General features: G+C 40.9%; 1 protein-coding gene across 2 annotated transcripts in view; it reads right to left on the bottom strand.

Annotated features, from left to right (window-relative positions):
• The window catches only part of KIF5C (kinesin family member 5C), a 94,889-nt gene extending 72,996 nt beyond the window's left edge, over positions 1-21,893 (bottom strand). Inside the window, exon 1 of one of the 2 annotated variants that reach the window (XM_085308680.1) lies at positions 21,664-21,893. In XM_085308680.1, coding sequence (XP_085164806.1) covers positions 21,664-21,789 — 126 coding nt within the window. In that variant the 5' untranslated portion in view covers positions 21,790-21,893. The remainder of the gene's footprint in view (positions 1-21,663) is intronic. The other variant, XM_085308672.1, reaches the window with a different exon arrangement.
• Positions 21,894-22,043: the final 150 nt, after the last annotated feature.

Raw genomic sequence — 22,043 nt, 5'->3', positions numbered from 1 at the left:
TTTACAGAATTGGCATTTAAGAAAAAACATCTTTGAATCAAAGAGGATTTTATAAGAAAAAAAAAAAAAAAAAAAAAGATAATTCTAAGAATAAGCACCGGCACCATCAAAACTATTATTTCTACAAACAACATCACAGAGCAATACGCTTGAAGCTAGTACAGTCCCAATTAAAGATAACCAAGCACAGTTCCTATTACCAAAAAAAAAAAAGTCTCCTAAATACTATATAGACAGAAATTAAAAATATTCAGTGCTTATGGGAACAGGGTAAAAATTAGGAACCTTAACAGGGAGCTAATCATGAAATTGCTTTATCTTGGATAAGACATTTAGGATTGAATCAATTGCTTGCTCATCTCAAAAGGCAGGAAACCCCCRGGATTTGCCTTTGGGAGGCTGTAAGGAGACTCTCGATTCAGATCAGGAATCACAGCCCAACTCCATCTCCCAGAATCAGAGCGACCACACAGACCCGTCTCAAGACAGATGCAAGTTTGTTCTGCTCAAGCGAGGGCAGCCATGAGCGAGTTCTGACGGGACCGGTGGTTGTGAACACGACCAGCACAGTTCTGACCCAAACATACCAGCTCTGCTGATGGCAGAGGGGAAGCACATTCATACTTCCCTGCAAAATCTCAGGCCAACGCATCCTCGGGAGGGGACACCATTTTGCTCAAGCCTCAAGAAGGTCACACGCTCATTTTTAAATGATTTAACAAAGGATTTAAGACAGCACAGCAGTTAAGACAGCRGTTCAAGATTTGACGCTGTGTGTAAGGAGACTTCAACCTTAATTCCCACCTCCTAAGAAAGCCAGGAGGCCATAGGCTGTATTTGGGTACAAAGCACAGCACTATCTTCCTTTTGTAGCTGTGCAACGGCACAGAATTCAAGACTTCCTAAGTCAGCATAGGTATGTGCTGATAGCTAGGGCACTGAAATGGGCAACAGATTTCTGTCTCGCCTTAACACCTTTGACATTAAGAAAATGTTGAGGAAAAAAACCACAGAAATCAGCTTTTGCAGACAGAGACATCAGTTTATCTTTTTCAGCATGTCAGGTCTCTCCATGTAAATCCCTACAGGCATGGCTAAATCCTTCCCTGACGAATCCAGAGAAGCTCCAAACCTGTCCTCCTTCTCCAGCAACTGTAAGAGCTCAGAGGTGGCTTGCCTGTGTTTTCAAAATGCAACGAACAAACAGATCCCTCTGCACTACCCACACRCACCTGGACATTCAAAGGCCTGATGGTCTGACACCAAACACAACCGGCCACAAGCCAGAGCTCCACCACACCTGCACGGGCTCCCTCACAGGCTCTTGGTACAGGCTCTCCAGTTATGCCTGCCTTGCACTCGAAGGCTAGCTCACAGTGCTAACCATGTGTGTCAGTCATCTCTTGCAATCCAATTTCACTTGTGCAGWTAAACAGGAGCCTTAAAGAAAGCGCTGTCCTTTACCCACAACCTGTTCAAATAAAGGCATCCTCTTGCCCTCCAAGTAAAAAGGAGGTTCCAGTCATGTAAYCTTCAACTGATACCTCAGGGAAACTTTGGGGCCTTGCAGAAACAAACTGCCAAACCATTTCAAATCACGTGGCTTAYTTTTTGTCAGATGAGTTACTTGGCAAACCATGACTATGCTGAAACTTTGTCATTATTATTCTGGCTCACTGCTAATTCAGGTCAAAGAGTTCTATTGATGTAGTTAAAATGAATCATCTATAATTGGGTTTAACACATCACACAAAACACCATTGCTAGTACATGTAATAGATGAGTATACAAGTGATGAAATCATGTGACATGTGGGGCTTAATTAATGGGAAATTATTTCCAAGCTAGTTTTCACTACCTCAAGTGCTCTTGTAGGAGATGTTTTACAAACACAAAATATAATTACAAGCCTGGTAGACAGAATTTTASAAAGAGAAGAAAGCAAAACATTACCAGAGGTAATTCAATTTTTCAGTCAAGACCCTATCCCTCGCACAAGCACCGAGTTTCTTCCTTGAAAGGTAGTATAAAATGTATTTCTTCTCTCTAGCCTTAGTTGCAAATTATAAAATCTTTATTCCAGTTGAAAACATAGAGACTAGGTTTATTGAATGCTGCATCAAACATTCCATTCACAAATAGGATAAACAGTTGCCCCTGCAAATTAGCCCTGGGATCAGAAAATCCAGGGTTTTCTTTTTTTCCCCTTTATCATTTACAGAGATTCTGCAACTACAAGGCTGTTTGCTATTTCATTGATAAGGCAAAAGAAATGAACAGGACCTATGCCTTTCTCCTGAAACTCTTTTTCTAGAGAAGACTGAAAACATTAAAAACAGAAAATAAGTGCATGTTGGCAAAACAGTAATTCRGTTATTCTCTTTTTTATTTATTTAGTTATACTGGCTAAGGAAACACTACTGCCATCCATGCCATTTTCTAACTCGCTCTTTAAAAACATTACAGTAACAATTTACCCAGTGGACAAGAATTCAGAAGACTTGCAGTTAGGTATATAAAAAAATTAAGGAACTTTATTCAGAATAATCTTAATACACTACATAGRATCGCAAAGTATCTCCAAGAGAAACTCCTAAATCTTGGCAATGCTCCTAAAATTCAGCTGAAAAATAAATTAAAGCAAGCACTCATATATAAACAGGCACTTCAGAGCAATTTGAGTCATGAAATAGCATCTGACAGAACACAACATTACTTTTGCATAGCAGGCTTAATTATTGATCCACCTTATGAATATTTCTGTAGAGTGGATGGAATGTGGCACACAGTCAGAGTTCCATTTTTAACTTTCATTCTCAGTGGAACGAATCTTTAACTCCTCATAACAAATTCTGTTTGCAGAAAGTATTGTTTTATGTTGGTAGCATATGATCATCTGCAATTTAGGAAATGAAGTTTTAGATGAAAGAAAAACTGTTGAACAATTTCTAAACGCATGACCTGAAAAATTCACTCATAGAAAAAAGCACTTGAACTTCTTTTTCTATAAAAATCTCCCAATACAAAGCCAACTATTAAATAATATACAAATAAACATTACTGAAGAGTATTTTGTATAATGTGTATTTGCTCTGAAACAGCAATTCTCAGAGTTGCAGCTCCCCATTGCTATTTAATATCATGAAGCTTGTCACCACTGTCCAGAGGCAGGGATGGAGCCGACGCACTCAGTCATCAGTCAGCTCAGACCGARCCGTAGCTCTAACCAGCATTTCTCAGACTGCAAGATGCGATGTTACTAGCACAACACTATTCACAAAAACTGCAGTGCAAAGCACCTCCCAGTCTCTAGCCTTGTCATCACATAATAAATTCCCAGCTGACAAATTCTTAGAAGATAGCAGCAAAGTTTGGGCTAATGGCTCAAGAAGCAACGTTCTGGCCTGCAGCCAGAGCCCTAGAGCCGCTGTTACTGCTGGAGGTCATGTTGTGCTGGAAGCTGCAGTACAAGCTGAGAGCTGCCACCAGCTCCCCCATACCGTCAGAGAAGGGGGTCCTTACTTGAAGGCATCTGCCTCGCTCATCCGACTGTTCTGGGACTCACAGACCTTTCCTAAGGCCAGAGTGGCCTGACTCCAGAGCTTTGGCAGGGAGGAGGAAAGGTCCTGGGACAGAGCCTTCCTCAGCTCCTCCCCCTTCTCACCTCCTTGGCACCACMGCAGTTTGTGCAGCAGCTCCCGGCTTTGGGGGCTCTGCAGCCAGACACAGAACGCATAAGGATGCTGCGCTCCCTGCAGCACTCAATAATCTGCATATCATTCGGTACCGCTGCCACTGTGAATGCTATCAATGTGAYGGTTATCAATATCCTGCCAGCCCACTGGCACTCTGCACCACACAGCAGCTTGTAGATTTGGGCCTTGATTACTTAACAGCTTACGTAACAGCAGAGAAATGGGCATTTGAACAGCACTGCAGTTTAAATTAATCTCTGAAAAGATGAAGCTATCAAACAACGAATGGTAAGACCGACTGACTTCTTTTGGTGCTCAGTATAACTTTAGTCAAGAATGAATGTCATGCTTCCATTTTTGGACTCAGAAATTAAGACAATTTTGTGAAAGAAATGTAAGCGAGAATAAGTTATAAATGTTTATTTCATCCTTCCTCATCTTTTTCTCACAAAATCAAGTAAAATAATTCATGATTATTCTAGATATGTAATAAACTATGTATTTACTTGTCAGTTCAGCAGACCTCTCAGCTTTGTTATGTGTATCATAGCCTATCAAAGAATTAGGTATCTGCTACTTTAACAGTCCCAATGCAAGCAGCAAGAATTTTCTCCGGCTCCATCCCTTGTTTTTACAGTAGCTTGCGTTACTGTATTATGTACAATAGATCAACATTATTTTAATTTAATATACTCAAATTTAATAGATCTTTTCAGGCCTGTTCAAACCTACTGCTTTGAATACTGCTGTCATTCGCATTTCAGATAAACATCCTTCCAGGTTCTTAAGTAATAGAAATCTGGTAAAGAAGCACTCAGAACAAAGACTTTTGACTCAAATTTCCAAAGTTTCTCCAGTTCAACYAGCATTTCACCAAACCTAAACTGCTCTGTTATATCAATGGGATAGAAGAATTGAAGAATAGGGTATAACTCCTTTTGCATATAGAACTAATATAAATTAATAGCTTGAAGAGACAGAAAAATACTCACTTTGTACAAGGAAATAGAGGAAAAGGTAGTGCGTGTAACTTTCCGAGAAGACTGAGACCTCCACTAGCTGAAGGTCTTTATAATTTTAATAGCAAGGGAGAATGTAAAGAAAGTGCAATTAATTGTCTATTTCATAAGAATGCCACACAAGATAACTTCTATTCCAAAGCCATTTAAAAGTACTATTTTTAAGTTTTTAAATAACATRATTTTTTTAAACAAACAAATCATGTAGCCAGAAAATAATTTAACATTAAAAATATCCTCAGGCAGCTCCTAAYAGCCTCAATGGAACAGGGCTCAGACAACGTTGTCTCATGGAATGTGGATTTATGGGAATAAGTTAGAGTGGAATGACACCTCTCCTTACCATGGGATTTTATAAGACTATTTATACAAGCCATAAAAAGAAACAGAGATATATTTCAAAATATGAATTAAAGTTTTTTTCTAGTGAAGTAAAAATCTCAAGTAAGTTGCTAACCAACAATTCTACCTAAAAAAAAAAAAAGGTGCAACATAGAACAGTCCTACTTCAAGGCATTCCTACACCTTAATTCTATTGTGGCAGCATCGTGTTAATCTTCAGTTTGCTTAAGATATCAATTACAGATTTATGGGGGAACTAGACAGCTTAGAAGATTAGTAATGGGATACCGAGCACTGTCACTTGTCGATTCAAATCCAGCTCAGGTCAGCGGAGGTCAAAGTGAGTTATATGGACTAGCGATGCCCTCTCCTCCAACAGCTTTCCTTTCAGCATGCTCCACAAAAAATTAGGGTTGAAGGGAACTAGAGAACAGACTCGTCCTGGAGTGTCCCATGAGGTTGGACATACACGGGCAAAGAGAAACAAATGAGATGCTTGCATTCCCACCACTTGCACTGAACTGTATTTGCTCTGTGGCGAGAGCATTTCACAAAGTATACGACTGCCACATTTACAACTGGCCTATATATTAATTCAAAGCCACTAGTTTACTGTGCGACTGAACTCTAAAGATGGCGTTACTCAAGAGTCTCAAAGCTTTCCAGCAATCACAACAGAAATGAGCCCCAACTTCAACAGTTAGTGCACGTGCAAGTCCCAGCACACCTGTATCACCCAAAGCGACTCCCTTCAAGCTTAAGCCGGGGGGAGCCGAAACACCACCTGCGTGACAGCACACCTGTACAGGTGAGGTTTGAGGCTCTCAGCTTGGTGGCATGTGCCACTAAGCAGGGTAGAATTCTTTTCACCGTGTAATTACAAACAGCAAACTACAGACCAGTAGTGAAAAATGGTGCATGTTGATTATTTTCCTCTGCCCTTACAGAACTGAGAAGTCTCAAGCGGTCAAAAGCCAGCAGGATTGAAGAAAGTAGAGAGAGAAAATACTTGCCCAGTGGAATAACTATACTCCCAGAGACCAGGAAGTAAGTCTTACTCCTTCATATATTGGTAGCTGATCACATCACTGATTCACTGCGGAAACCATTAACAAAAACCCATGGGCTCGCTCAGTCTACAAATTGAGATACTAAATTCCAGTAGTGCTGGGAGCTTGAAGTTTCAGTAACCTAATGTTTCAGCAGACTTTTGAAAGCATGTAATGTAATAGAAACATTTTTATCATTAGTATGCCTCAGCATCCTTACATGCTATGTAATCAAAAGCTGTATGTTCAAAACATATTAGTAGGATTAATGAAGGATAATTACTGCTCAACTATTTAGGTATTTTGCTCTATCTTTTCCACTGGAAAATGACAGTGTAAAAAGAAAGCCCACTTGAAAGGGCAGCAGTGCAGTTCTTCATCTAGCTTTGTCCATAGCGGGATCTGATGCATGGCTACACCAGTATCAACTTTACCATACTGCTTAGCTGGCTGGAACCRGCTGTGTTGCCTATTGGGAACGCCAAGATCTGCACCTTAACAACCATACCAATAGCTACAATCTGAGCATGAAAGGGCCTTCACAGAAACTCAGATGTCAAGGCAGACAGAGCAATTACCCTGTCACCAAGTGATGCAGACGAGTTGCTCCTGGCAACAATCCTCTTCAAACATGGACCGAGAACAGCGTTCGCAGAAGACCCCCCCCCCCCCCCCCGTACAAGTGCAGCCATTTTGATTAGCTTTTGTACATCTGCCATTTCTCTCTGCTCTGGTAATATTGACTCTGTGGCACCTGGGATAACTAAGCGCTGCTTAGGGCAACACACTCTTAGTGCAAGGTACTTGCTTCAGAAGTAAAATGCACATCCAGAAGCTTATTAAACAGAACTAGGGAGAACGAGCGGTACCATCCAGTAAGGAACGCACAGGAACTGCAGTGTTCTATGCGGTATTTGATTCCAATTTCAAAATCTGGCCTCTCTTCACTTCTGTAATACTTTTATTGGATTTGTCATCATTTCTTCTGATTCTGTTCTCATTTTGGCCAGTTTCCTCTCCTCCCGTCATTTCACCCTATTTAAGAGAGGCTTTCTCTCTAAGCAGGGGTGGAGGGCAGAGAAGGGAGCATCCTTGTCAGGAGGAACGAGGCACTCTCAGCACCTACCAAGCACAAACCAGGTCACGTAGAGCTTCAGTTCTAATCTACAAGAGCGTGAGTCCTTGCGATACGTGCCCTCTGTAGAAAGGGGAATCAAATTCCTCCCACCCTGATAAACTAGTTTCCTGATATATCTTCTGTTATTATTTGGAGAAATAAAAAAGAATCCCCAATTTTAATTAGTACGTCCAAGTCTCATAATTTGGGTAACAACCATCCAGACTCTCTCAGGACCCAACATTTTGGGTCACAGCTTTTAATAAGAAAAATAAAAAACTTCATCTCCGACATACTGGGTGCTAGGGAAGCTTAAGTATGAAACTGTTAAGCAGACATCCCAATGTTACTTGTAAATCGCAATGCTTTTGTGGCCCCATAGTCACAATACTGCCATGCCTTGTTTGGTAGTATCGAGCAATTCTATCCCAGAAGAGGCATTTTGCATGTACCTTCAGCTCATAAAAATTACATCTGGTAATGAAGTAAGTATAGAGATAAATACCATACTCACAAAAATACTGAAACCCTTACAAATGAAAAGTACCTCCTCCTGCATAATTTTGCATCAATTACCATTAGGAAAATGGACTGCTTAAGAACCTGTTTTTCACAATTCTGATGATTTACCAGTAATGCATTAACTTRAAGCAATGGTCAGGAAATCCAGAGTTGCTGAGCTTTCATTCAAGATTCAATTGGCACTGACTCCAAATGGCTTTGCATTCAGTACAGAGAGAATGTCTATGCCAACCTGTCCCATACTAAGAAACCTGCAGTGACAAATTGCACTCTCCTGGACAGCTGACAAAGGGGCTCTGATTAAGTTACTATACAAACTGCAATTCAAGCAGTTACACAAACAACATGAATAAAAATGGTACTACTGATCTCACATTTTTATTACTACTACTGAATTAGTTGGAAAAAAAGATACACAAATACCTTCCTATGAACCTTGTAAGAACAAAGAGCTGTGGAATTTCGTTTTGAAATACAGTGCTTGSATCTCCTTTAGTAATTTTTGTTCTTTTAAGTGCAGAAATGGATTTTTGATTCATAATCCCTTCCTGTGACTTCACTGCAGCTAAAAATGCATAGAGCTTACATCATTTCTTCTTCAAGAACAGCAATGAGATCAGCGTGCTGGCCCCTCTTTCCACTAAACTGTCAACACACAGGCGAGTCTGGCTATAATTATCTAGCAGTAATTCTATCATCAGATTTAGTAAGGCTGATGTATTACTTCCACATTTTGGTACGGTCTGGTCTGCCACACTGCTCTCTATAGTGGTCACGAGACACAAAAAGAGAGCATGTTAAACACTTTTCAACACAAGTAAAAGCATTCCTGCTTATTTGCCATAGTGGGTGAAGAAATAGATTAAGAAAGGGCCAAGATCTATCATATATTAATCACACAAACACAGCATCTACCTGTTATATAATCATGATTCGGATTTCTATTTCTCTCAAGCAGAAGTAAACAAAATGTGCAGCCTGTCTTCCCTTCACAGCTGCTTATCTAGAGAGGCTGAACTTTGCTTACTGCATGCATCCAGAGCAAACAAGGTATTTTTATTAGCAGTTCTCTACTTACCTAATCCTGGAAGAAAAAAGAACAAACAAAAACACACACATGATGTTTCAGAGACAATCAGCTGGGCAGCAGTGCTGCCACTGCTCCTTGCACATGACCGTTAGCAGGAACTCCTGCTGTTGCTCAGGTGTCTGAGGAGCAGAGGGGCTACCTCATTCGCCCCGCCGGAGCACGCGTACGGCATGCAAGCAGCATACATTTATATATAGTTACTGACAACTCTTTAGAAAAGAGGGACAGATCAACAGAGGAGTCCAATCCTAGAGACAGGAGCCACCTCTCTCCAAGTCAAGAATACTTACTCTTAATTGCAAAGTACATTAGCAAGACTACAGACACACAACTAGCTGTTTCATCTTCTGAGTCTTCAGCTTTTTAAGAGCTGTATTCTAAATGAATTTCTCGCAATGAAACTGAAGGGGAGTTTAGTAGCTACCACAGATACTACAATATTATCTGGTTAAGGAAAAAAAAAAAGCCTGTACAGAAAACCCTAAAATTTAAACCACCAAATCCAGTAACAGTTAAGGGGAAGGGGAGAAGAATTTCCTTTGTATAAACATGTGACCAAACAACTGACCTCTTGTAAGTTCCACTACAACATTTGAATACAAAAAGGCCAAATGCAAAGTTTTAATAAATGTAACAGATTGAGATCTGTGTCAAGCTGAAAGAATGAACTCATCTGAGTTAAAATTCTGCATTTGCATAGTACTGCCTTCATCGAAATAGAACACGTACACACCATAAAAGAAAGTGGGAGCTCACTTAATATTAAAAAAGCCTATCTCAAACAATAGGGCTGTTCATCAATTCTGATGAAAGTGAATACAGAACGAGGGTAATGGTTCAGTCTGCTGCTAGAAAACAACCACATTCTGTTAGTTCTGGACCTCACCAGCCTTCCAAACAAAAACAAGGCCAAAACAACAACAAAAGCCAAGCCCACTGCACACACACAGGAAACAGGTTTCTCCATCAGGTAGCTTCTATCCTTCCATCATGATGATTAACTGCTTGGAGGTCTACTGAACACAGCACTTTTCACTGCAGCAAATGAGGTAGCCAGCTCTGAATTTGCTGCATTTAGATATATTCGTAACCATTTCAGATAAGTAGCCTTCAAAAAATTTAGATGATAGGATGGAGACTGCAATGACTCATCTTGGCATTTTTTCAAAGGGAAGCAGTTTTGCAGGAGCCTTGGATGTTCATACATGCCATTCCAGGTGAGCTGGAGAGGAAGCCACGCATCTGCAGACAGGGCTGCACCAGGATCACCCCCGTTATGGGGGCATGCAGCAACGAAGGCACAGAAGGCAGCACGGGCATCACTCTAGCCCAAAGCAAAGAGGTGGGAACTGTAGACCAGTGCTTTCTATTTCTCATTCTTACTCCTAGTTCTGACATTGGCTTAAAAACAAATGCTCTGCATAAAAATCTTCTGTGGTTTGTTTTCCTTCAGTTCTTCGTAGAAGAGTCCTACCTGTCCCTCTGAAGGAAAGCAGGGATGCAATTCCTGCATAGTGCTCAAACTCCTCAACAGGGAAATGCGGCATGATTAACTGTTTATGCTGGCAAGAGTTTCATTTGAAGTTTATGGCTAAGGCTATTCTACAATACTTACAAATTCCAGGCTGCACATAAAGTAATGGATAGAATAAACCCTGTATTACCAATAAAAGCAAATATTTTTGTCTAATATAAAACATGTCTTTCAGGATAGCAAGATTAATTCTAAGATTTTTATTTATATGATTTAGCTACTTTCTTTTTGGAGTTAAATTTTAAAAGATACCATCAGTGAAAAATAATCAAGCAAATGTGTTTATCAAATGACAGTAGAATTTTCTACTAGGTATTTATAGCTGACCCAGAAAGCAGTAGGAAAATGAAAATGCATATAGACATGAGGTAATCTGAGAATAAAAGTAAATTTATAAAATTAATAGAAAATGAATGCAAAGTAGAGGATGGATACAAAAAGGGGATAATATTTTGAGACCAACGGGTCAATCTTTAGTAGTGGCACCTTGCATGATTTGCATGGTGGTAAAGTCAGTGTTGGGGTGTTAACAAGGAATTGACTGCTGTCAGCAGAGAGCAAAGAGATGGTATGGGTGCAGACAACTGGGTTTACAGTGCAAGTGRAACAGGTCAGCTACTAAAAGCACTAGCAGTAAAATCTGGAAGTAATGTGGCTTCAGAGTGTTATAGAAGTCATTGTATTTAAGAAGGGCACACAGCATTGATCAAGCCATCAGCAAATCCTATCAGGTATGCAGCAAACAAGGCACCATTCCAGCTGAATTATCCACAAGCACCTTTGGCTGGAACATCACCATGCGTTCTGAGCTAGTTCCAGTCTTCCAAGATCTACAGATCTTCCAGCTGTATTCTCTGCTTCCCTCAATAGGCTGTAGTGCTGGCAAGTACAGGTGCTCAACTACTTGTATTACAGAGCATTTTATTCAAAAAGCAACCAACATCCACACAACTTTCATTAGTAGTAATGATTTGCTCTAAACAAATAAGTGAACAATGTAAAATCTCAAAGCTCTTTATTAAGTTGTATGAGCATTATTACTCACATCTCACCACTGGCCTAAATACAGAGATACAAGCAATTCATGAGAACTACATCGTCAAGAAAACAGATTACAAATGCAGAAAAATCAGAGATCTGTTAACAGCTTTGCTAAAAATACTCACTAACCCAGTTATCTCAATTCAGATAATGGCCTCTTGCACATTCTTCAATAACTGAAAGAATAATTTAGCAGTTAAGAGCGTTACTTGTGTATAAGAGATACAACTGCTCCACAGATTCCCAGTGTGACTCTAAAAGTCAATCTGCAGCCCCTAAAACAAGGGTAACAGGTCTTCTTTACTTCACTGGATGCTGCAAGATCAATTAAATAGAAGAGACTGTGTCACAGCAACCACTGTGAGTAACTATAAACATTTAAGATAAATGCAAGAATATTTGTTCAGGAATACAGCCCAAGTTACTTATCAAATGGCCCAAAGACTTACAATAAGATGATGTGTTTTTCAATATCACATCTTTCTCATGCAACAGAAGTGTTTAAAGAATAGCTTCATAAGATCCAGTTCTTCCAAGAGGCTTACTACCCTCTGACCCAGAGATGGTCTCTCACATGAACCAACTGCCTCTTCTATCCATCTTTATAACCAGGTAGTGGACTAAGATTTCATTTAGCTGAGTGAAGCTCTGAAAAAACAAGTCACTTCCTGCGAAGACATCGAAGAGGATTACTATTAAATATTTAAGGTCTTATCTTTGAATACTTAATTCTCAAGGCGGAAGAATCTCCAACATTCTCGTTTTCAATTAGGGTCTACGCATTTTTGGAGGTTGTCATGGGACCAATTATMAACATTATAAGGGGAATCTAATAACAGTCACATGCATTCCCAGAACATCCCAGAGAAAGTCAAGATCCAAAGCTGCCTCTACTAAATGCTGCATTATTTTAGATAAAGCRAACTTGTTTTCGTTACAGGAAGCCTTTTGAGAAGGGTAGAAAAAGCCATAAATATTTAGGAGCGATCTAGCTGTTTCCAGTAGATGAATAAAAGTAGAATCTATCAGAGTAATGCCATAATCCCTCTGACTCCACATCTTTAGAATGCTGAAGGAACCCATTTTGGATGTTTTGAGATAAGCGTTGTGTTTGTTTAAACACAGAGTTTTCACACACACACACACACATTCCCAACCCAGCAAGTTTGGAGAAAGACATTTTACCAGTTCACAAAACCTTCCCATGGAAAAGTACCAATATCCAATTCATACTTTTCAGTGGAACTGTGGGAGCAAAAGCATGTGCCACACACACTGGCAACACTGCCGTCAAGTCATGTGTCGAGTAATGACTGAGCAACTCTAGCTTCTATACACGCAGTGTCAGCTGAAGCACAGTCTACCCATATTGCACATCCAGGCTACTGTCTCAAATGACTTGCACTCGGTGTCCTTTCAGTTTTCTGCCCACTGCCAAAGAATGCACTCAGAAATCTACTGCTTCACCCTGCTGCATCCTGGTTCTCAGCAACAGAGAAAAATCAGAGCAGACCCTGAACCAAGACTCATTTCCACACTTGCATTTCAATCTGAGTGGCTTGCTAATTATATTTTTAGGATGAGTGCTACTTTGGCATGACATCTGAGTTTTAAAAGGCTGCAGCAACATAGAAGTAAAGGAAAGAGGGAAAGCAAAGAGTCTAAAAGTATTCAGTAGATAATTGTGTTTGGTTGCATTTGGCTACATTAAGACACACCGTTTCAACCTCAGAAAGCTAGCGAAAATGGACATGAGGAATCCTATGCACAAGACTTTTTTGTTAAACTAAATAAATACTCTTACATAGAAAAGAAATTTTGATGAAAACATGAATGTGAAATGCCAAATGCACTTTTGTATTCAACTAAAGCAGCCAGAATTTAATGAAATAAAAAAAGCATCAGCAACCATAATGTTCCAAGACACAGAAAGCTAATAGATGCCATTTTGGATTATATATACTTCTTCCCAAAGCAGCAAACAGACAGCTCAACTCATTTGTTTCTTCTGTACTATTACTTCCTCTCCAACAAACATCAAATTCACCTTTTCTCTATTACCAATGAAACTACAGAGCTCAGTTTATACACACTCAGGTTTTCAAACAAGAGAAGTGACAAATGTTGATGACATAAAATACTTAGCTTTCATTTAATATTGTTCTCAATGGAGGGGAAAAGCCCCTACCTTTAAGACAATATAGTAGTATAATCTACAGGTATAGGATTATGAGTACATCTTGCTGTTCTAGGAGTGACTGTTGTGTCTCTTACACAGCTGGGAAGGTATGTTGCTGTCTGGAGACACATGAGCTATTAAAGAACCAGTCAATTTGAAAGAAAATAGAAATATTAAGGTGAATCCTTTAATGGTAATGACAGGAAGGACACAGACACACATAGATAATACTTAGGGTATCAGCAGTTTAGTTAAAGAGCAGTTTAAAAAAAATAAATATTCTTTCCTCATAAGTCCCACTTCTGCTTTTCTAGAAGTGTTCCTCCCAACCTCCCCCCACACTCCCAAAAAATCCTCAAAAAGCTGCTACCGAGACAGTTATACTATTGAAGGCTTGGAAGATGGAGGATGAAATACCAATTATCTTTGGTAATGGGTTTTATTCTTCTGGCATACAGTTGGAAACACCAATAACACGTGAAGAGATGAGTACACATAATTCCCGACAGCTTCTTTTTCTGCAAATTAAGCCTTTGCTTAGGGCAGGAAGCTTCATAAGAAGTTATCTCAAACTACACAGGGGTTGTGGGGGGGAAGCATTCCCAGACTTCCCCAAATACTTATAAATCTGATTGTACCAGACTGAACTGGCATTTCCAGAAATGAATCCAAACATCAATGACTAACAGCTTCAAAGGATAAGAAAACAAACCGCAACAAACTAGAAGAAGGCAAGTAAGTAAAGATGCTGAATATATCCAGCGTCTTCTGGTTCAAGAGAAAGGAATTTTGTAGGAAATAGCAAGATAAGGACACCATTGAGACAGCCGTTTGAGATTCATTTCCCAATTGTCTTAAAGCCTACCCTGTTGAAATAGATTATCCACACTAAGTTTCAAAGATTTAATTACAAATCCATATTTTTGACATAACCATAGGGATGCCGAATGAAGATACTTTTGGAGAAAGACATCTCAATGGGACTGGAAAAAGATGCAAAAAGTCTTCAAGGCCCTGAGGAAACACAAAAGGGATATTGCTTTGGTGAAAATAACGAACTTTATATGCTGAATAATCATCTTTCTAGGACCACCAAAAATAAACAGATGCCACTTTCACACCATATTCCTTCATACGCAATTGCAGCTCACTTCATTTGCAGAAAAATACATACAAGTAGAGCTCCATCAAAAAGTGTACATTTACTTATTTTCCCTCAAATTCAGCACTTCAAAACAGGCTTGAAAGAATATCCTTTCCAAAAGGGAAACAGCAGAGGAACTTTCAGAGAAACAGACAGAAAGCCCCCAAAACACTCTACTCATTCAAAAGTAACTATCCATGCTGAAATATAGAAAGAAGGTGCCATGCCATGTTTTTCAAGATAATGATTTTCTTTTGAACATTAACTGAACACTAGAAAACTAGTTCAACATGGAACTAGAAACTAGAAAACAGATCACCATGAGCAGCAGAATCAGCTGCAGCCCTTCCCAGAACACCTGTTGTATAACTTGGGAAAACTAAAGCTATGCAGGGTGAAGATAATTCTAGTATAGATCAGTCATCCTCTGCACAGACAATACATACACAATAAAACATACGCAATGTTTAAAGCCCTGCGTGCACCAAATCCCCATGCAAACTCTGCATCACTGCAGAGGTATTAAAATTTCTCAAAAAGCTGCCCCCCCATCACATACAGACCCAGTCTAGATTACRGGATTGGATAGATACAAAGTCTGACAAGAGAGGCAGATACACTTAGATGTTGGAAAAACTTTTGCAAGTCCTTAACAAGACAGATTTTCTCCACTGATTTGTATTACAGAAAAGTAATTAATATTGTACATTCCATTTGCTTCAATGCTTTATGGAAGTATATTTTATTTCTTAATAACTAGATCCCAAACTGCTTTGTACTTTAGCCAATGCACCACAAGAACAGAACAAAAGAACTACTCAGTCAGTCATCCTGTCTCTCCCACAGTTTTAATCTTATACACAAGCTCCTGAAAATAAGTAYGAAGCACAGCAGTATGCCTTAGGAAAAACAATTATTACTTTAGAAACTAAGAACATGAGCAATTCCCTGGATGGCTACCACATAGTTTGTTCAGCAAGGTATAGAAAAGCCATCCTAATTCTGTGGAACAATCCTGCATTTGTTCTATTTGGTACTCAAATAAACAACAATGCACCATATATAACGCACTGTAAGCTGAGTTTCCTGTTCTTCCTGAGCTACCTAGTGGCTTAAACTACTGAGAGAAATCACAAAAAAAAGCAAGTGCCAGATCTCTCAGTCTTGAGCTGCTGCTTCTCTGGAAATAGTCTAACCCAAAAGCAACGTAGTCCAATGTCACAAGGGAATGAGCACAGCACATCATGGTTTGTCTTACCTACAAAGCACGAAAGCACAGCAGGTAAAAAGGGTTTCCAGCTTTTGTCAGAGCATGGTAGTCTTCCCATGTCATAAGATTTTCCTAACACTTTGGAAAGATAAGACTCCCACACAGGTACCTGTCAGATTTTGACGTCTTTGGAGGTCATCAGTTCCATACAGAAGTCATGCTTATCTAATCTCACAACAGTCCTTCAAAGACGACTTTTATACAAAACACACCTAATCTTTGTTAGAATAGAAAAATTAAGCAAAGCCAGAAAACATATCAAAAATGCTTGGTGACAAACATAGCATTAAGCTCCCAGAAAAAGTCTTCCACTAAGAAAATGACATGCTGTATATCAACTGAATTCTTACATCAAGACTATTTATGCTATTTAGAAAGGGGAAAAGATTTTTTTTTCCAATTGTAAAATAAAGCCAGCTTTCCTAACAGAAGTCATATCTCCACTTCATATCCTACATCAAACTGGTATCAGAAAGTCATTTTACAAAAACGTATTTCTAGACTACATCATGAAGAAACTCCAGCATACCTAAGTAGTGTGTTTTGAGACAGATGTATAGCTGTTACTGGAAGCACAGTGTGCCACACCCCACAGAAAAAAATACGCAGCTTACCATTATTAAAGCATAGGGTGGAATTTTTATACTCTTAAAATTATCAGTCATTCACCTATAACTTACATTTTTTGGTAGGTCTCTCTTATAGCAACTCAAGATCTCTGAACACAAGTGACAACTGCRTATCAGGCTACAGAGATCTCTGTCCAACAGCAAATTGAGAATACGACTCTTTTACAATAGTATGAACTGTTGACTTTACCGGGATAGATCAAATAAAACACATTCATATGCCAGGGATGGAAATAAATGAGAATTCCTCTAGAAGCCAATTCACCAAATAGTATCTATACTGTCTGCCACAAAGGCTAGATGACAAAAACAAACCAACAAAGAAACTCAGCACTGCTCAGGTTCTACCCCACCCCCTGCAAAGGAGACTCTCAATTTTTGTTTTATTTGACTTCATGCAATATGACCTTGCAAAACAGCATCAACCACCTAACAGCACCAGAGCATCAAAGGACTTTAAGCACAATAAACTAGGTATGTATAATGTTTCAAGGACGAAACAGCTGTGTTTTTTTTAAAAAGCAAAACAAAACAAAACAAGAAGAACTATGAGAGTAAAACAAGCTCCTGTAAAGACATTCACATTTACCCTGTAGTTTTCTGCCGGTTTTCCCAGGCAAACCTCTGCTGAGAGCACTGGAAAAATTATTGTAAAGCCTACCAATGCAGTCAGCAAGAACGCGTATTGTTAGAATCATTCTTCTCTGCTCCACTGTGTATTCGGTGTCAGGCAGGCAGAGAACTGCACTGCTCAGCAAGCTCAGCGTTCAGAAGTTCAGGCAAAGCTTTGCTTCAAATGTGCCCTCACATTACAGTTCAAAAAGCAAATGACAACCAAAATGAAAAATCCTTTTATCCTCTTCCTGATAATATTATACTTAGGTTTCTGAGCTGGCTAGAAAGATTAGTTTTAGATGCTCTTCTTCTAAACAGGAAACATTTGCCTCTGAAGAATCAGTCTTCAGATAAGCCTTTTACTAAATTACATTGGAAGCGGTCACTCTAGATCTGCCAGAAAAAGGAGGTGAAAAAACACCTCATTTAGAATTAAATTCCTCTATTTTTTTAATATTGGGAAAGGCAGGAAGCATTGTCCCCCCATACATTTGAGCAGGAAGAGTCTCCTCACGCACAGCATCCCACAAGGCAGGGAGCCTCTCCATCCTTTGCAGGTGCTCAGGAATAAATGGACATGGGAGGTTACCATAGAAGAAACCATAAGCAACTGAGGCAGTTACTGGCTTATTAGAGCCAACAGCTCCACACCCTCTGACAAGACCGTAAGTAGTAAGCTAGCAAGGAAAATGCATTTCTAGGTATGTCAGCCAAAACAATAAATTAGAGAGTCACCTTGAGGCTGCAGAAAACCCAACAAACACAAAAATGAAACTGCAGTTTACTGAGACTTATGTAGCTCACTGAAAGAAAAAGCACTGTATTTATCATTTTTGCCTTTTATTCACATTTAAAGACAAGATATATTATAAAAGGCTTTTTATTTAAAACTGAAGTAGAATGAAAATTTACTGGATTTTATCTTCTTAACCACAGGGAAAACTGAGCTAAGACATTTTAATCTTACTGCTCAACACAGAGTTTGTCTATATTTCACTGCACGTGCAAAGCCCTGACCACAGAGATTCATGGAAGAGGCTAAAATGCAAGACTATAGGTCAAATTTCAACCCCAATGTGTTTACCTGGAGTTAGGGTATTGCCTTAGGACTTTTCTGACAAAGAATTCTGAAACATGCAATCACAAGCTTTGTAGAGATGCAGCTTTATTAATGATATAAAAGATATCTTGGAGAATCATAGAATCGGTAAGGTTGGAAGGGACCTCTGGAGATCATCTAGTCCAACCCCCCTGCTCAAGCACGGTCACCTACAGCATGGTGCAAGGTTGCATCCAGGCAGGCCTTGAACATCTCCAGAGAAGGAGACTCCACAATCTCTCTGGGCAACCTGCTCCAGGGCTCCGTCACTCTCACAGGAAAAGAAATTCCCCCTCATGTTCAGGCAGAACTTCCTGTGCTTCAATTTCTGCACACTGCCTCCTGTCCTGTCACACAGGACAGCTGAAAAGAGTTTGTCTCTGTCCCCAGACACCCTCCCTTCAGGTGCTTATACACATTGATAAGATCCCCCYTCAGTCTGCTCTTCCCCAGGCTGAAGAGGCCCAGCTCTCACAGCTGTTCCTCAGAGGGCAGATGCTCCAGCCCTCTGATCATCTCTGTAGCCCTGCGCTGGACTCTCTCCAGTAGCTTCATGTCCCTCTTGTACTGGGGAGCCCAGAACTGGACAGACRAGGCAAACCTAAAGTTGTTAAGCTCCTTCCTTGCTGTTTATTTTCAAAACACTAAGATCATTAAGTCTTGACCTTTAGTATTTCTTTGCTGGAAAATCTGCTTAAGGCCTAGAAAAATATACAGGAGATGATGGTATAAGGTCCAGAAAAAGCATTTTCTCCCACATTCATTTGTTGGGAAGTAGATTTGGATTTATTTTTCCTGACATCTCAAAAAAAAAAAAAAAAAAAAAAAAAGACATTTCCTCTAAACTGTGCAGGTTTTTTTGTGACGAAAAATTCCTCTGTATTTTCTCATTTTTCAATAGAAATTATGTTAAACAGAATTTTAAACATCTTCCTTTCCAATATTTTCTGAAATAAAGCTGCATTGCAGTCTTCTTCCAAATGCTTTAATAAAACACAAATGTATGTTTGTTTTGTTTTACATAATATTTATAAGAGCTTTTTGAGACTAAAACACTGGTTTTCTAGATGGGAGTTCACTCAGATAGTACCTCGCATCAGAATCAGGATTCTTTCTCCCAGCTAAACATTATTTGTTGGATCTAAGCAGTAACTCTGAATGAGGAAGTAATAATAACCGGTACTGCTTTCCATTAATATACTGCAGTGGCAGCTACTGTAGATCAAGTTGCATCAAATCTCCATGAGCCAACGAATGTGAATAAAGATGACAATGAGTATGTAAAGATTCTTTTATTTTCGTTTATATTTACAGAACTGAAAATAGCTACAAATATCCCTATGGAATCCTAGCCAGATGGTTTTTCTTGGAAGGGGGAAAAAAAAACAAACAAAAAAAACAAAGCAGCTCTGCTTGAGGATATTTTTCACCAATYACGATGGCCAAGATGTGCATCTAAGCAAGAACATGTACTTTGCCCTATGTACGGAAGGGAAAAGCATACCCTAAGCTTAAGGCCAGATTTTCAAGATGACTAATAACAACTCTGAAGAATGATCCTGACAAACTGAAAATACATATGTAAGGATAAAAATACYTTAAAGAATACTACTAGAGAGAGAAGGGAAATGTATGTACTAAACTTTCATGGTAGAAATTGAAATTGTTATTTTCTCTTTTAATCTTTATCCTAAAGGCATCTGCTATCTGCAAGATACTAATACCCTTTTCAATACATCACAGTTACTATTTCCCTAGATGGACACTTAACAAACAACAATGCATTCTAAGCTACCTGCACATCCACTGATGGGGGGGGGGAGTATTCTAAACTCTACTTCTCTGAAAAATGATATTAAAGGATATTCAACTGATGCATTTTAATCTACTTTTCATACATCTGAGGATTTCCTTATTTAAGGAAAGAGATTTACTGACATTTACTTTTTAAGCATCCAAATGACTATGGTACAGTTCCTCCTCCATCGTTCCAAACATTTGCAGATCAAAATGATTGCCCTGTACTGTTGATTGGGACTGATAACAGATTCTTATCTCTAACAGATTGGTGTAGGTGTTAAAACTATAACCTCTAAATAAGTGTTTCCTTTATAGCCAGATTAGTTAAGCAAAAATACAGAGAAATTAGTCATTTATGTCCAGAATTAACTCAATTTCTTCCTCACTTATCCATAATTATTTAGCACCTTAAAGTTTCTGCTAACTCATAGCCTCAATAAGAACCTTGACAAAACATGTAAGTAATAGCACATTTTTAATATTACTAGTTTTAAGGGCTCTTTATTATAGTACAATAATGGTCATATTATTAGTTTAACCAAATTAGGCATATATAAAACAAAGCACTGAAGACACTACTAGTTAGACAGCAAGCTGACATGACCTTAGCATGTCTAGTATTGTACATCTAGACCCTCCAAGGCCTTTTGGTTCCAAAGCAGACTCTGCTGAGGGCAGYTGGGGAAGCTCCAGCTCCAGGAACAGCCATGCAGTCCTGACAAGCACGCTGCGCCATATTAACCAGCCGGCCACGGAGCCGCATCCCAAACCAGCAAGGGACCCGATCTGTTGATTTTAAAGCTTTTACTGTATTACAAGTAGTCGATCCCTTATACAGTGGTGAGAAAAAAACAAAAACTGACCTACTGGGGAACAGGCTGCCTCTGGAAGCACGGTAACGAGTTGATGTTTATTAAAAAAAAAATAAAAATTAAAACACTGCACCACGCGCGGGTCTCTTCCCGCAGGGACAGGCGCTCGGCCCTCGCTCTGACGGCAGKCCGCTCCCTCCACGGCAGCGGGCGAGCGCAGGTACCGAGCACGCCGGCCGGGGCGGCCCGCCGCACACCAGCGGCGCCGCGCCACTCCCGCAGCCCAGCGAAGCCACGCTCCGCGGCCGCAGCCCCCGAAATCATTTGCAGCGGGGAAGCTGCAGAACGGAGGCGGGGGGGTGTTAACAGCTGCCTCCTCTTTGTGTGCACGGCCGGGCCGAGGGCAGCGGCGCCCGGGCGGGTTTCCCCGCCGCAGGGGGAAGCGGCGGGAGGGGGGCACCCTCCGCAGCGGGCCGCGGCCGCGCAGCGAGCCCCCTGCCCCAGCCGCCGCGGAGCGCTGCGCGGGCGGCGAGCATGCCCAGTCGCCGGGATGACATCAGCGGCCCCGCGGCGCCCCCCGCCCCATCCCGCCCCAGCGCCCCGCCAGCCGCCCCCCTCCGCGGCCAGGCTCAGGGTGAAGGAGCCCCGCGGCGAGCGGCCCGGCAGGGCGCCCGCTCGCCGCTCCGCGCGGGGGAGGTGCGCTTACCCCGATGACCACCGTCTCCTCGCCTTTGAACTTGGGGATGAATTTGTCCCCGCGAAGGATCTCGGCTTCGTTGAGGGGCCGGAACCGGCACATCACCTTGATGCTGCACTCGGCGGGATCCGCCATGGCGGCGGCGGCGGGCGGCTGCTTCGCGGGGAGCTGCGGCAAGCGGCTGCCGCACCGAGCCCTCTGCGAGGCGGGCGCTGCAGGTGGCCTCCCTGCCGCTAGCGGGGCATGCGGGCGGGCGGCGGCACCGGCTCACGCACGGCGGTGGCGGCGGCAGCGCACCTCAGCCCCCCGCGCAGCGACCATCGCCGCTCGCCGCCGGGGAAAGGCGGCTCGGAGCCCTCGCCCCGCAGCGCTCAGAGCCGCGGCGCTGC

The sequence above is a fragment of the Rhea americana genome, unplaced genomic scaffold (assembly GCF_003343005.1).
Source record: "Rhea americana isolate MKP2758 unplaced genomic scaffold, rheAme1 scaffold_105, whole genome shotgun sequence".
NCBI lineage: Eukaryota > Metazoa > Chordata > Aves > Rheiformes > Rheidae > Rhea > Rhea americana.
This window is presented reverse-complemented; position numbering and strand designations above follow the sequence as displayed.